This window comes from Mustela lutreola, chromosome 3, assembly GCF_030435805.1.
Source record: "Mustela lutreola isolate mMusLut2 chromosome 3, mMusLut2.pri, whole genome shotgun sequence".
NCBI lineage: Eukaryota > Metazoa > Chordata > Mammalia > Carnivora > Mustelidae > Mustela > Mustela lutreola.
In genome coordinates this window covers 48,864,888-48,881,501 of record NC_081292.1, presented here as the reverse complement: position 1 = coordinate 48,881,501, position 16,614 = coordinate 48,864,888, and the positions used below count along the sequence as shown (strand labels likewise).

General features: G+C 36.2%; 1 protein-coding gene across 1 annotated transcript in view; it reads right to left on the bottom strand.

Moving 5' to 3' along the window:
* The window catches only part of CNGB3 (cyclic nucleotide gated channel subunit beta 3), a 170,960-nt gene that overhangs the window by 29,206 nt on the left and 125,140 nt on the right, over positions 1-16,614 (bottom strand). The window contains exon 14 of the mRNA XM_059166079.1: positions 1,056-1,139. Within this exon, the coding sequence (XP_059022062.1) occupies positions 1,056-1,139 (84 nt within the window). The remainder of the gene's footprint in view (positions 1-1,055; positions 1,140-16,614) is intronic.

Below are 16,614 nucleotides of genomic sequence, written 5' to 3'. Positions count from 1 at the left end.
ATTATTTTTTAAAATTTTTTACTTTTATTTTTATGTAGATTTTATTTATTTGTCATAGAGAGAGAGAGGAACACAAACAGAGGGAGCAGCAGGCAGAGGGAGAAGCAGGCTCCCTGCTGAGCAAGGAGCCCAATGTTGGACTTGATCCCAGGACTCTGGGATCATGACCTGAGCTGAAGGCAGATGCTTAACTGACTGAGCCAACCAGGCATCCCTTTTTATTCTGATTATTGACTTCACTACTGATTTAGTTTCCCAAGATATAAAACCCAAAGTCAGCATTCCTTCTCTCCTCCCTTAAGTTAGACATCAGAGATGTGCAAAAATGTTCATTGTAGAGTTCTTTTATAATAGCAAACATTTGAAAATTGATTTATAGATTATAATATTATGCAGCTTTAAAAATAAGGTGGTAGAAGATAATTGAATAGTAAATAAAATGTAATTATGATATAGTTATATGATAAAAAATACAGTATGTCAGTTTTATAAAACAAGCTATCCATCAATCAGTATAAAAGATAGATTGAAATATATGAGTAGTGATTATTTCTGGGTGGTGGAATTTTTGTCTTTATGCTTTTTATGTGTTTTCCATTTTAAAAATAATGAGCATGTATTACTTTTGTAATCATAAAAATTACAGTAAAATTGGAAAGAATGTGGCATTAATTATCCACTAATTGAGTGAGCTAAATCGAGGTAACTGATAGCTTGCTGAAGATATAAAAAGGGCAGAACCACCGTTCACTTCTATAACTTTTTTCTCCACTTTAAATATTTGGCATTAATGGGGTGTGATAATTGATGATTTACATTTATACAAAGCAACTTTTCAGACTTCCCACACTTATATCCTATAGGTAATGAAATCCATATTGTCTTGTTCCAGTTTGAACTTAGAGTAGATTATTCTTTTATAAAACTCTATGTCAATTATTTCTATACTATGGAATTCACCCTGGAAATTCTGTTTAAACTATGCTCTTGACCTATATCTGAACTTAAGTGTATTTATTTACTAGTTGTGCATTCAAAAGATAGCATGTACTCACCTTTTTGCAGACAAAGTCACCAGGTAAATAAACAATGGATTTCAATCTTAGCAACATGTCATAAATCATCTGTGTATCACAGCCCTAAAGAAAAAAAAATAACAAAGAGAAAAATAATTTTTATGCAGCTACAAAGACAACATTCCAAATAATTTTAAAATGACACGAAAATAAGTAGTAATAAAAGTTGTCTGTGTTAATACTAAAATATTAATTGCCAATGGATATGGACTTGTTTTGACCCAAAATTTAGGAAGAAACCCAAAAAAACCTATAGTGTGAATGCAAGACTTTGGATCCTAATCAGATTTTTTTTTAAAAAAAGATCTTATTTATTTATTTATTAGAGAGAGAGAGACAGTGAGAGAGAGCATGAATGGGGAGAAGGTCTGAGGGAGAAGCAGACTCCCCGCGGAGCTGGGAGCCTGATGTGGGACTTGATTCCAGGACTCTGGGATCATGACCTGAGCTAAAGGCAGTCGCTCAACCAACCAATCCACCCAGGTGCTCCAGATTTGGGTTTTATTTTTTTATTTTTTTAAAGATTTTATTTATTTATTTGACAGACAGAGATCACAAGTAGGCAGAGAGGCAGGTAGAAAGAGAGAGAGGAGGAAGCAGGCTATCCGCGGAGCGGACAGCCCGATGCGGGGCTCGATCCCAGGACCCCGGGATCATGACCTGAGCCGAAGGCAGAGGCTTTAACCCACTGAGCCACCCAGGCGCCCCCAGATTTGGGTTTTAATCCTGTCTCCACTACAGAACATTTTCTAATCTGTTAAGTGGGAGTTAAAAGAATACATTTCATAATGGTAAAAATTTTACTCATGTAAAACTAAATATAATGTTTAATTAGTGATCGCTATTAATACTTATGATAACACAATAGTGATAATAATTATTAGTATTAAGACTGACCTAGAGCAAAATAAAAATCTGAACATTTTTCTTTATCATAACATCTTTCATACAGTTGTTTGATATTATTATTTAACTTTCCAAACTTGTTTGTCTTTCTTTACCAACTTATTTATCTTCTTAAAGGCAGAGTGACTGTACATAATGGATATAACAGCAATATCTATTGAGTGAATGATGTTCATATCCACTTTATTAGTGTAAGAGACACATTTGATTTGTTAGAATATGCATGTATATTTGTGTTGTACACAAAGAGTTATAATTTATCTCTATGATAGGCTAAAGAAAAATTGATAGATGCTTCAAAAATGTTACTTTATGTAGTGGTTTGGAATCTTTTGCTTTCACCAAATATTTTAATTTTTTTCTCTCAGAACTGCTAGCATGTAGCTGCTTTCCATTTGTGGTTGGTCCTTCCCATTCCTTAGGGGAATTATTATTTTGTGGAGAAGTAATCATAGTCAGGAGCAGAGGAAGGAGGAGGAGACGTAAGGGGTGCGCTCCCAATTTGTGGATTGGATAATCATTCTTCCGGCAATCACCGGTTTTCCGTAATGATTTCAGTAGCAAACACTTGACCTAGATCCATCTGAAATTTAGACTTCAGGGTTGTTTGACTTATAAGGAACATTAATAATTTATGATTGAAGTATCTTTATGTAGCCATTGGTAAGGAGCACTCAAATGAACTTAAAGTCAGAATTTTAAAAAATTTATGTGAGAAAATATAGCTTTTGGTTATCCAGGATAAGAAAAAAAAAAAAAAAAGGCCAAGGGTGACAGGAATACCTTCTTAATACAGCCCAACCAATATTGATGAAAGCCTGTTATAAGCAAGCCTTTGTACATGCCCTTGGAGCTATGAAAGATGAAAGAAAGTAAGGTAGTTGGGATGATATTTTAAGTAAACAGAAAAGCTGTAATTGATGGTAGAAGTGAATCATGTCATAAGACATTCCAGTTAAATATCCATAAAACTTTTAAGAGGTGGGGCAGTTACTACTTCCTGGGAGTGGGTACAGGAGAGAGGGGAAAGCATCAAGAATTTGCTCATGTGGATAACACAATTTGAGTTTGTTGAAGATGGTATGATTTGTATTTGCAAAAACACAGAAAGATCCTTTTAGGTGAAGGAAAATTTACCCTTTCTTTCCTTGTTATGTATTTGTTTTGTGCAAGGTATATAATTTTTATTTATATCTGTTTTATTCTTACTGTGTCTCATAGGTTATCATATTTGCTAAAGAAAGTGACAAACATTAATTTCTTTCTAAAAATTGTGGTTAGTTTTTAGTAAAAGTTCTCTAAATATATAGCTCATGTGCCTGATTTCTTTTTCTTTTCTTTTCTTTCTTTTTGATCTTATTTATTTATTTTAGAGACGGGGGAGAGAGAGATAGAGAGAGAGTGGGAATGAACAAGAAGACACCTGGGCTGAGGGCAGAGCTGGATTTGGGGCTTAGTCTCATGACCTTGAGATCATGATCCTAGCCAAAATCAGGAGTGGCATGCTTAACTGACTGAGCCACCCAGGCACCCCATCATGTACCTGATTTCTTTTCTTTTCTTTTTTTAAATTTAAATTCAATTAGCCAACTTATAGTACATTATTAGTTTCAGAATGTAGTGTTCAGTAATTTATGAGTTGTGTAAAACACCCATTGCTTATCACATCACGTGCCCTCCTTAATGCCTGTCACCGAATTACCCCATCCCTCCACCCACCTCCTCTCCAGCAACCCTCAGTTTTTTTCCTGTAGTTAAGAGTCTCTCCTGGTTTTTCACCTTCTCTGATGACTTCCCATTCAGTTTTCCCTCCCTTCCCCTAGGGTCCTTTGCCTTGTTTCTAATATTTCATATATGAGTAAAATCATATGATAATTGTCTTTCTCTGACTGACAAATTTTGCTCAGCATAATAACCTCCAGTTCCATCCACGTTGATGTAAATGGTAAATGTTCCCTCTTTCTGATGGCTAATATTCCAGTGCCTGATTTCTCTTAAAGCTGTAACTGGTTTGGAGTAATTTCATTTTGGAAATGGGTGTTCTGATCACTCAGAACTCTTAGAAAGAACACAAACAAACTTTGGATTTATCGTAGGATCTCCCTCACTAAAGCAAGTTCATGTTCTTGATGTTTTAGAGAAAATTCATTAGAAATATACTTGGAAGTTCTTAAGCATAAACACATTTGAAATATCACTGCGATGAAACTAACTCTCAATCACTCATATGCATGGAGAAGAATATCACTGTAAATAATCAGAAACAGAAGACTGAAAAAACCTACTTACATTTGTGCAATTTGATTTTTTTGGCATTAATTTTTACAATCCTAGTTATAATTTGTAGGCTGAAATAAACTTTTCATTCTTTGAACAATTCCTATCGCAATGAACTTTGATGAAAATTCCCAACTGTATTAAATTGTACTCATAGGAGTTATTAATGATTTTAAATGTTTTCCTATGAGCATAATTCTTGTTCTATAAATACACAGAGATGTGTGTGGCAATACTGTTTTTAGTACTGAAAAAATTGGAAACAACATAATGTCAATCTGTGGACAGATAAAAATGTTGAATAATTATAGGTTGGAATACCATAGAGTGGTTAAAATAAATAAATCAGACCTTTCTTTGTATATAGATATGATTGAACTCAACAAAAAATTGAGCTGCACACAAAAGCAAGATGTAGCATACAATCAATATGACTCTAGCTATGAAAACACTACACAAAATAGTCATTGATGTTTGTATAGATAGAAAGTAAAATTATAAAACTGAGGACTGGAAGGATACCCTTGAAGTCATCTTAGTGGTCCCTTCTGGGGAAAGTGGGAGACTAGAACTGGAGAGAAGAACTGATGAGATGTCAGCTTGACTTTTATTAATTTTAATGAAAATGAAGTAAAACACATATCTCAAGATCGTTTGTAAGAACAGATGCCATTTGAGGAAGAACACATTTCATCTTTTCTCTTCTACCTTCAGGTTAGCTCACTGGCAGAAAGCACTAATAAAGGAAACCCAATCCATGGAAGTGTTAGACCAAACTAGGAGAGGAGCCCTAAAATAGATAAGCAAACAATGATTGCTTTCCTCAGTAGAAATGTGCAAGTGCCTACATGAATAACTTTTAGCTTATAGCTTGAATTTCCTCAGAGAAAAACATCTGAACTGTTATAAATATGAATTTTTATTAACACATTTGCATAGAGTGTGTATCAATTTATGTAAATGGCACATAGCAGCTGTATGTAATAAAAACTTACAGTTTAAGTTTTACCAATTAAGTGATTCTGTCCCCTAATTGTTTTATGGACAGGTGCCATTGGCCTTGGGGCAGCTGTGATGGAGAACTGGGTCCTTCTCATCCGTACTTAGGCTTAGTGAATGCTGTTTGCCTTATAAAGTTGTTATAGTTTGTGTCTGACAACAATTATCTCCACCCCCTACCCCTCAGAAATGATTATTTTCTTGAGATACACTTTGTTCCACTATTGTGTGATTAAAAAGAATTACATCCCAGGGCTAGTGTTTTTACTTTGTAATGCAGCTCCATTTCTTTTATAGAGGCCATTAGGAAATTTTCTGATTTATACTAGGTCAGAGCTCAGTCACTGTTTCATAAATGTCCTTTTTAAAAATAAAGTGAGAGTACCTGCGCCAGTATCATATTATTAATTATTATTATATATATAATTATATATATTATTATTATATTAATAATATTTGTATTAATTTTGCTGTTTTCTTATCTTTACCTGTTTTATTCTTTCAACCTTCCTGTGATGCCTGGCATTAATTAATATATTATCACTCCTGGTTTTAGATGAGGGAATGGAAGCTCAGGAGGTCAATTGACTACTTCCCTAAAGTCACACATGCAATAGATGTCAGAGAAAGGAAATCACCAAAGTGTATGTGTTGTTGTTGTCTTCTAAATCTACATTTGGAGCAACTGAGGGTAAGATCTATGTATTATTCACTTCTGTACCCTCAATGTCTCACCAGTGTTTGGGGCATGCTAGGCACTAGGTAAATATGTGGTGATGTATAAAATGAAGTTGTTAGATATTATTCCGTTTTCAACAATGGGAAATTCAGTGCTATATAAATGTATATTACAGATTTGAATAAAGATTCTGGTGATTTGAAAAGAAATAGAGAAATTTTATTTTTATTTTATTATTATTTTTAGAGATTTATTTATTTATTTTAGAGAGAAAGAGAGTGCATGAGAGCTGGGGGAGTGGCAGAGAGAGAGAATCCCAAGCAGACTCCTTCCTGAGTGCAGGCCCCCATGAGATCATGACCTGAGCCAAAACCAAGAGTCAGAAGCTCAGCCAACTGAGCCATCCATGTACCCCTCTATTTTTACTTAATTCAAAACATAGCATATAAATTAGATGGTGCTTCCTGTACTTAGAAAGTTCTTTAATAAGGCTAAGCTCTGACTACAACTGAAAAACAGGTAAAATTTATTTTTGGAATGACTACCTTCTCAGTCCTGTAGGATTTCTCCAGTTCTATGTTTATTTCTGCTTAAATTTTTTGAAACAGAACTTAAGATAGTCCCGGTAACTTCTAATTCACTGTGACTTCGGGTGTCCCTCAAGTATAAACGATAGTCTTCAGGGATTTTCCCAACATACCCTTACTTATTATAAAAGGAAGTGTCTTATCCCATCTTAAACTCCATTCCTATTAAGGAAGTGATGGGTAATATGTGTAGAACAGAGAATTCTGAATCCAGTTGCCCATGCCACTGACTTTCCAGTCACGGTAGCTATCGGGAACAGCAAAGTCAAATGTGATAAATAATTTGCACATTACTATGCCACAACTTATTGAGTTCTAAGTGATGTTGGGCCCAAGTCTAGGCTCAATATTTGCAAACACTAGTAAAAGTCTTTCCCATCAAGATTTCCTTGAGAACTGACAATAATTCTATTTTTCTGTGAGCTTCAGTATCACACAGTCGAAGTGGGAAGTCACAACCTTGTGGATGAATCTAATCCATCTTGAAAATAGGTTTGAGCGGAGCCACATGAAGGACCTGATTTTACCAGTGTAGAAACTCCCATGTGATTGAACCAGTTTCATCTTCCAGTTAGTAATATGTTAATAATAAATACAGAATTTATTATGTGGCAGGTGTTGATATAAACACTTTATATGTTTTGAGTCACATAATCATCACACAACCAAACTAAATATTATTATTTGGAATTTCTCGGCCTTATTGGGAGGCACTGGAGAGCAGAGACTCTGTGGGTGTTGTATCTGGAGTGCCTCATGCTTTAGACAGAGTAACTGTTCAGGGCGTGTCATTGAATGGAGTTCATCTGGATCATAAACTCATTGTTCAAAATACTTTAAAATCTCTAGCAACAGTGTCTTATTACTGATACCACCAGGGTAAAAATAAAGTTAATAAAAATGAAATGTAGTTAAGTCTTACTGTAATGCTCTGATTTAAAACCCTTCAGAGAAAATATGTGATGGCACATCTGATTAGGGTGTTACTACTGGGGGATTGTGTGTGACTAGTAGAAATAATTACGTCATTTCCATTCCATTCCTGACTCAGTCTGTCACTCACATAGTTTGTCACCCCCACCCTGCCTCTTTCCTACCACTGAAGTCAAAACCTTTTCAGGCTTCATTTGCCACATAATCACAATGAGTCACAGGTCCCAGTGAGGTGTCCTGTTTTGGATCTGTTCTGAATTTTTACTAGAGCAGCAAATAGTGAGAAACATTGTGCTTTCCTTGGCAGTCTGGTGGTGCCTACATTCTTATTTTGGTATCTTTAGATCCCTGATTTCCTACTATTAAGCTTTTTTTGTTTCTAAAGGATGAGATTTAAGATTCTGGCCACTAGGTGGCGGAATAGAACTTTTATTAAATTCTCTCCCATTTCTGGCAATTTAGTTGTAGAGGCAAAATGCGATTTCCCTAGCACTTGATTTGATAAACGATATTTAAAAATCGAAATCAAAATAATAGATCATCAGAAAGTAGAGAAAGCTTCCCAGCTTTATAGAAATGAATTGTTCCTTATTAGCTTAATACTTGTGCTTGGGCTGTAACAACATGCAGTTTGCAAGGAAGAGAGCCATTTTTTGTGGAAAAATTTTTAAAAAATGTTATAATATAACTATTAATATATAATCTAACTTTTGTTAGAGGTTTGCTGTGAGAATTAATTGAGAGAATGTATTGAAGCATCTTGAAGCTCTTTGGAAGCTCTGATAACCCCATGTAGAAGCAGCAAACCTTACTAATTAACCACAACTTATTGAAGCAAAGTTTTAGTAAAATCCTATGATTCTAATCCTACTTGCTTTGACAGAGAAAAAAAAACAACAACACATGAGATTGAGGGTCTTTTCTTAGTAAGAAAGTAGCAAAGTGTGTGTGAATTTAGGTTTCTGGGAGTGAAACTGATGTGCTAGTACTAATTCTATGAAAATTGTTTTTTTGACCCTAGGAAAACTTTTCTGGTTCCTCAACATCTTATCATTTTCCAGATAGGACTGGTGGGGAACTGAAAAATAGCATTGTAGAGTGGTTAAGTTCATAGACTGTGGTGTAAGAAAAGCCTGTGCTCAAACCCTGTCCCACTGCTTTGAGATCTATGGCCTCAGTCAGGTAAGTAGTTCTCACTTTGTGTAAAATGGGGATACTAATAAAACTTTTGTTAGAGGTTTGCTGTGAGAATTAATTGAGAGAATGTATTGAAGCAGATAATACAGTGTAGTACATAGTGAGAATAATAATAAACAGCAGCTATTATTATTTTTGAGAAGATGCATGTATTGATTTTCAAATTTGGCATTGGCAATCGCTTGGTTTCTTAATTTTGACTTAATTATATTCCCTACAGCTCTGACAGTGCTTGGGGGCTGTGATGGTTAATTTTGTGTCAACTTGGCTAGGCTACAGCCTTCTTAGATATTTAGCCAAACATAAGTCTAAATGTTACTGTGAAAGTATTTTTTAGATGAGGTTAATATTTAAGTTATTATACTTTGAGTAAAGTGTGGAAACACTCCATTATGTGGGTGGGCCTTATTAAAACAGTTGAAGGCCTGAAGAGGAAAAAAAACCCAGAAGTTCTCTGAGGAAGAAAGAATTGTTTGGACACTGCCTTTGGATTTGAGCTGCAACATTAACTCTTCTTAGGGTTGCCAGCCTGCAGGCTTGCCCTGCAGGTTTTGAACTTGCCAGCTCTGATAATTATATTAGCCAATTTCTTAAAACAAATATTTCTTTCTCTCTATATATGTGCCTATCTTATTGGTTGGTTCTATTTCTCCGGAATATCCTGACTAACATAGAAGTCATGTAAGAATTGGGTATAACGGGGTGCCTGGGTAGCTCAGTGGGTTAAAGCCTCTACCTTCGGCTCAGGTCGTGATCCCAGGTCCTGCGATCAAGCTCCGCATCAGGGTCTCTGCTCAATGGGGAACCTGCTTCCTCCTTCCTCTCTCTGCCTACTTGTGATCTCTGTCTGGCAAATAAATAAATAAAATCTTAAAAAAAAAAAGAATTGGCTATAACAAGGTTTATAGTGATAGTATTAGGATTGAAGGATCAAGTATAGTGTGAACAACTTTCATGGGACATTGTTCATATTATAGTTTATGACATTCCAGCATTGTATTACTTTTGCTAAAGCTTTACAATAGTCACTGCTCCACTAATACATAAACAAACTTCACAAGGCTAAAAGGAAAGGAATATAAGCACAGTGTGATTTTTGCAGTTTTATTTTATTTAAAAATATTTTTCTTATTTATTTATTAGAGAGAGAGAGAGCATGAGAGGAGAGGTCAGCGGGAGAAGCAGACTCCCTGCTGGGCAGGGAGCCCAATGTGGGATTCGATCCAGGGACTCTAGGATCATGACCTGAGCTGAAGGCAGTGGCCTAACTGACTGAACCACCCAGGTGCCCCTAATTTTTAAATTTTTAATAAAGATTTATTCATTTATTTTTGAGAGAGAGAGAGAGAGTGTGTGTGGGGGGGCAGAGGGAGACAGGGGGAGAATCTCAAGCAGCTTCCCTGCTGAGCATGGAGCTCAACTGAGGACTTGATCCCATGACCCATGAGATCATGACCTCAGCAGAAACCAAGAGTTGGACGCTCAATTGCTCAACTAACTGAGTCACCCAGGCATTCCCCCTCCTTTTTTTTTCTTTTTAAAGATGTGTTTACTTATTTTTAGAGAGAGAGCAGTTGCAGTTTAAACAAAATTTAAATATAATACAAAATTAAAGGAACAGATAGAGGTCTTTTGAAAAAACGAAGCAAGGTTATTTAACATAGAATCATTCTCTGGTCCTGCACTGCAAATAAATTCTACTACGTCTGTATCCATTCTCAAATTTATAAAATGGAGAAAAGTCCTTGTGAAATTTTTGACTGAAGACCTAAGCTACAAACCTACAATATTCCTTAGGACATCTTAAAATAAATCTTTGTAAGTTAAATGATTTTCAAGTACCTTTTATTTCCCTTAATTTTGAACATTGGGAAGGCACAAAACATGCTTGTCAGCCTCCAATCATGGCACCAGATTTCTGTTTTTGTTTTTTGTCCTCTGTCTCTTCCTCTCTCTCTTCCTGTCTGCCTGCCTTTTAAAGATATGGAAGATTCATTTTCAGGAAGAATTCAAGATATGGATGTTTTTGACAGTTGACAGTCATGCTTTGTTACCCTTGGATGTTTTGGTCTATTCATTGTAGTTCCATTTCTTGTCTTTGTAAAACTGAAATCTACACTGTGAATTTCCTCCTTTCCAGCTTCCTTTGCTTATAGAATTGGGCCCACACTACAGGGCCTGGCTTCAACTGATCTTTCTAGATTTGTCTGTGGCTATCACCCTATGCTCTGGTCATAAAGAACTTCTCATCCTATGAACAGGTTATAATTTCCCACACTTGTAATAATAAGTCATATGAAGGCTCCTGGCCAGGAGCCTCTACCTTCTCACTCTGTAGACTCCTAAGTATCCTCTGGGCATATATATACTTCAAATGTTCTCTCCATTGTGCATTCAGTCTGAGTGCATAGGTGACACTCCGTGAATGTCTGTAACTGATTCAGAAGCAACACAAGAGTTAATTTGGTATAATTTATGAGCTAGGAGTGTAGGATCACTATTCAGCCTATTTTCTCCTTAAAAAAAATAACAAATTTGTATAATCTACTAAGACTGCCTTTGCAAAAATAAAATTAGAAAGATTCCACACCTGCTTATTTTCTACTTCATTTAGCTTTAGAAAAAGATAACTTTTTAAAAAAAATTTAATAGAAATATAGAGTGGGTGAAAGGAGGAGCAAGATGGCAGAGGAGTAAGAGACTGAAATTCATCAGGTCCCAGAAATTCATCTAGATAGTTATCAAACCATTCTGAACACCTACAAAATCAACAGGAGATGGAAGAGAAGAGGAATAGCAATTCTAGGAACAGAAAATCGACCATTTTCTGGTAGGTAGGACATGCAGAGAAGTGAATCTGAAACAATGGGAAGATAGACCACAAGGGAAGGGGACAGCTCCTGGGCAAGTGAGAGAGAGCAGCAGAGCACAAAATCGGAACTTTTAGAAGTCTGCTCCACTGAGGGACATCACTCCAGAGGCTAAATGGGGTGTGATCCTGGGGGTTGTCTCAAGACCCACAGGGTCACAAAAAGACCAGGGAGGCCTGAGTGTGGCAGAGCTCCCATGTATTGGAGGGGAGAAGCTGGCTGCAGAGATGGAGCCAAGAACTGGGCTCTCATCTTGGGATTACCTTAAATGGTGATCCAAGGCACAGTTGAACCACTGCTCTTTGAGCAGGGACCCCACAAGTGGCAGAGCTAGGGAGACCCCCTCCTATCTTCTCTGGGAGGAGCAGCACGGGAGTGTGTGGCAGGAATCTGCTGACTTTGGAGACTCCAAACAGGGCTGTGCACCACATATAGAAACACTAGGTCACAGGCCGGGTGAGCTAGAGTGCAGCCGGAGACCAGGGATATGGGAGGGATTGACTGCTTATCTCTGAGGGTACAGTGAAGAGTGGGGCCCTGAGCTCTTGGCTCCTATGGGGCCTGGAGATTTGGAGGCTGCCATTATCATTCCCGTCCTCCAAAGCTCTATGGAAAGTGTTCAGGGAACAAAAGCTACTGAGAGCGAACCCAAGCAGAATAGTTAGCCTGGCCCCTGGCAAGGGCAGTGCACTTCCGCCTCAGACAAAGACATTTGAGAATCACTGCAACAGACCTCTCCCCCAGAAAATCAGCAAGAACATCCAGCCAAAACCAAGTTCACTGATCAATGAGAACTGTGGAATGCCAGAGCTAGGAGAAAGAACCACATAGAATTCATGGCTTTTTCCCCCTATGATCCTTTAGTCTTATAAAGTTAAATTTTTTTTAGTTTTATTTTTTTCTTATCCTAATTTAAAAATAATTCCCCTCTTTTCTATTTTAATGTTTTTTTAAACTCTTTTATCTTATCAATACATTTTAAAAAATGTTTTCAAATTTTCATTGGTATAGTCATATCCTTTCATTGTATTTAACCTTATTTTTTGTATACATACAGGTTTTGTTTTTTTTCCTTTATAATTTTGGGATACAATTTCTTCAAATAGATCAAAAGATACCCTAAATCTAGCACATGGCTTTGTTCTAGTCTCCAGCCTGATCACATTCTTTCCTCTTCTTTTTTAATTTTCTTTTTCAACCTTCTTATCTTATTAATTCCTTTTTAAGAATCTCTTTTGATTTTTATCTTTACGGTCATATTCCATCTCTTCATCGTATTTACCCTTGTTTTTGTATATATATGTTTTTCCTTCTTTAAAATTTTGGGAAGTAGTTTCTTCTAATAGACCAAAATACAGTCAAAATCAAGTGTGTGGATCTGATCTATTCACCAGTCTAATATATATATATATATGTTTTTTTTTTCTTCCTCCTTCTTCTCCTCCCAGTTTCAGGGGCCTTCTGATTTGGTTAGTGTATATTTTCTGGGGTTGTTGATACCCTTTTAGTATTTTGTTCTCTCATTTATCTATTCTTATCTGGATAAAATGACAAGGCAGAAAAACTCACCACAAAAAAAGAACAAGAGACAACACTACAGCTAGGGACCTAATCAATATGAACATTAGTAATATGTCAGAACTAGCATTCAGAATGATAATTACCAAGGTGCTAGCTGGGCTCAAAAAAACCATGGATAATATTAAAGAATCCCTTTCTGGAGAAATAAAAGAACTAAAATCTAACCAAGTTGAAATAAAAAAAGCTATTAATGAGGTGCAATAAAAAATGGAGGCTCTTACTGCTAGGATAAATGAGGCAGAAGAAAGAATTAGTGATATAGAAGACCAAATGACAGAGAATAAAAAAACTGAGAAAAGAGAGATAAACAACTACTGGACCAAGGGGGGAGCATTCGAGAGATAAGTGATATCATAAGATGAAACAGTATTAGAATAATTGGGCTCCCAGAAGAAGAAGAAAGAGAGAGAAGGGCAGAAGGTATATTGGTGCAAATTATAGTAGAGAATTTCCCTAATTTGGCAAAGGGACAAGAATCAAAATCCAGGAAGCACAAAGAAGCCCCATCAAAATCAATAAAAATAAGTCCACAGCCCACCATCTAATAGTATAACTTACAAGTCTTAGTGACAAAGAGAAAATCCTGAAAATAGCTTGGGACAAGAGGTCTGTAACATACAATGGTAGAAATATTAGACTGTCACCAGACCTATTCACAGAGACCTGGAAGGCCAGAAGGGACTGGCATGGTATATTCAGAGCACTAAATGAGATAAATATGCAGTCAAGAATACTATATCCAGCTAGGCTGTCACTGAAAATAAAAGGAGAGATAAAAAGCTTCCAGGACAAATGAAAACTGAAAGAATTTGCAAACACCAAACCAGCCCTACAGGAAATACTGAAAGAGGTCCTCTAAACAAAGACAGCCTAAAACTAACAAACCAGAACAGAACGGATATACAGTAACAGTCACCTTACAGGCAATATGGTAGCACTAAATTCATATCTTTCAATAGTTACCCTGAATATAAATGGGCTAAATGCCCTAATAAAAAAACACAGGGTATCAGAATGGATTAAAGAAAAAAACAACACAAAAAACAAGACCCATTGATATGTTGTCTACAAGAAACTCATTTTAGACCCAAAGACACCTCCAGATTTAAAGTGAGGGGGTAGAAAATTATTTACCATGCTAATGGACAGCAAAAGAAAGCTGGGGTGGCAATCCTTACATCATTAAGTTAGGTTTTAAGCCAAAGACTATAATAAGAGATGAGGAAGGACACCAAATTGTTCGATCCTCTTGTTGAACAGACCCTTTAAATACTTATTACTTGATACTTTAAATATCTATGCCCCTAACATGGGAGCAGCCAATTATATAAACCAGCTAATCACAAAATCAAAGAAACACATCAACAATACTACAGTAATAGTAGGGGACTTTAACACCCCCCTTACTGAAATGGACAGATCATCTAAGAAAAGATCAACAAGGAAATAAAGGTCTTAAATAACACACTGGATCAGATGGACATCACAGATATATTTAGAACATTCCATCCCAAAGCAACAGAGTACACATTCTTCTCTAGTGTACATGGAGCATTCTCCAGAATAGATCACATCCTGGGTCACAAATCAGGTCTCAACTTGTACCAAAAAATTGGGATCATTCTCTGCATATTTTCAGACCACAATGCTCTGAAACTAGAACTCAATCATAAGAGGAAAGATGGAAAGAACTCAAATACATGGAGGCTAAAGAGCATCCTACTAAAGAATGAATGAGTGAACCAGGAAATGAAAGAAGAATTTAAAAAAAAAATCATGGAAACAAATGAAAATGAAAACACAACTGTTCAAAATCATTGGGTCACAGCAAGGCAGTTCTGAGAGGAAGGTATATAGCAATACAAGCCTTTCTCAAGAAACAAGAAAGGTCTCAAGTACACAACCTAACCCTACACCTAAAGGAGCTGGAGAAAGAACAGCAAAGAAAGTCTAAACCCAGAAGGAGAAAAGAAATAATAAAGATCAGAGCATAAATCAGTGATATAGAATCCAAAAATCAAAAAATCAGTAGAACAAATCAATGAATCTAGGAGCTGGTTCTTTGAAAGAATAACTGAGATTGATAAACCCCTGGACAGATTTATCAAAAATAAAAGAGAAAAGACCCAAATAAATAAAATCATGAATGAAAGAAGAGAGATTACAACCAACATCAAAGAAATACAATTATAAGAACATATTATGAGCAACTATACGTTAGCAAGTTTGACAATCTGGAAGAAATAAATGCATTCCTAGAGACATATAAACTACCACAACTGAACCAGGAAGAAATAGAAAACCTGAACAGACTCATAACCAGTACGATTGAAGCAGTCATCAAAAATCTCCCAACAAACAAGAGCCTGGGGCCAGACGGCTTCCCAGGGGAATTCTACCAAACATTTAAAGAAGAATTAACACGTATTCTCCTGAAACTGCTCCAAAAAATAGAAATGGAAGAAAAACTTCCAAACTAATTTTATGAGGCCAGCATTACCTTGATTGCAAAACCAGACAAAAAGAGAATTGCAGACCAATATCCTTGATGAACACAGATGCGAAAATTCTCACCAAAATACTGGCCAATAAGGATCCAACAGTACATTAAAAGATTATTCACCACGACCAAGTGGGATTTATTCCAGGGCTGCAAGTTTGGTTCAACATCCACAAATCAATCAATGTGATACAATACATTAACAAAAGAAAGAACAAGAACCATCTGATATTCTCAGTAGATGCTGAAAAAGCATTTGACAAAGTACAGCATCCTTTCTTGATCAAAACTCTTCACACTGTGGGCCTTGAGGGTACATACCTCAATATCATCAAAGCCATCTATGAAAAACCCACAGCAAATATCATTCCAATGGGGAAAAACTGACAGCTTTTCTCCTAAGGTCAGGAACACGGCAGGGAGATACTGGACAGTATCTCCACTGTTATTCAACACTACTAGGAGTCGCCTCAGCAATCAGACAACAACAAAAAATAAAAGGCATTGGAATCAGCAAAGAAGAAGTCAGACTCTCACTCTTTGTAGATGATAAGATATTTTATGTGGAAAACCCAAAAAGACTCAAAACCCAAAAGACTCCATTCCAAATCTGCTAGAACTTGTATAGGAATTCAGTAAAGTGTCAGGATATAGAATCAATGCACAGAATCAGTTGCATTTCTATACAGCAACAGCAAGACAGAAGAAAGAGAAATGAAGGAGTTGATCCTATTTAAAATTACATCCCCAACCATAAGATACCTAGGAATAAACTTAACCACAGAGGCAAAGAATCTGTACTCAGGAAACTATAAAGTACTCATGAAAGAAATTGAGGAAGACACAAAGGAATAGAAAAACATTCCATGCTCATGGATTGGAAGAACAAATATTCTGAAAATGTCTATGGTACCTAAAGCAGTCTATACATTTAATACAATCCCTATCAAAATACCATTAAATTTTTTCAAAAAAATGGAACAAATAATCCTAAAACTTATATGCAACC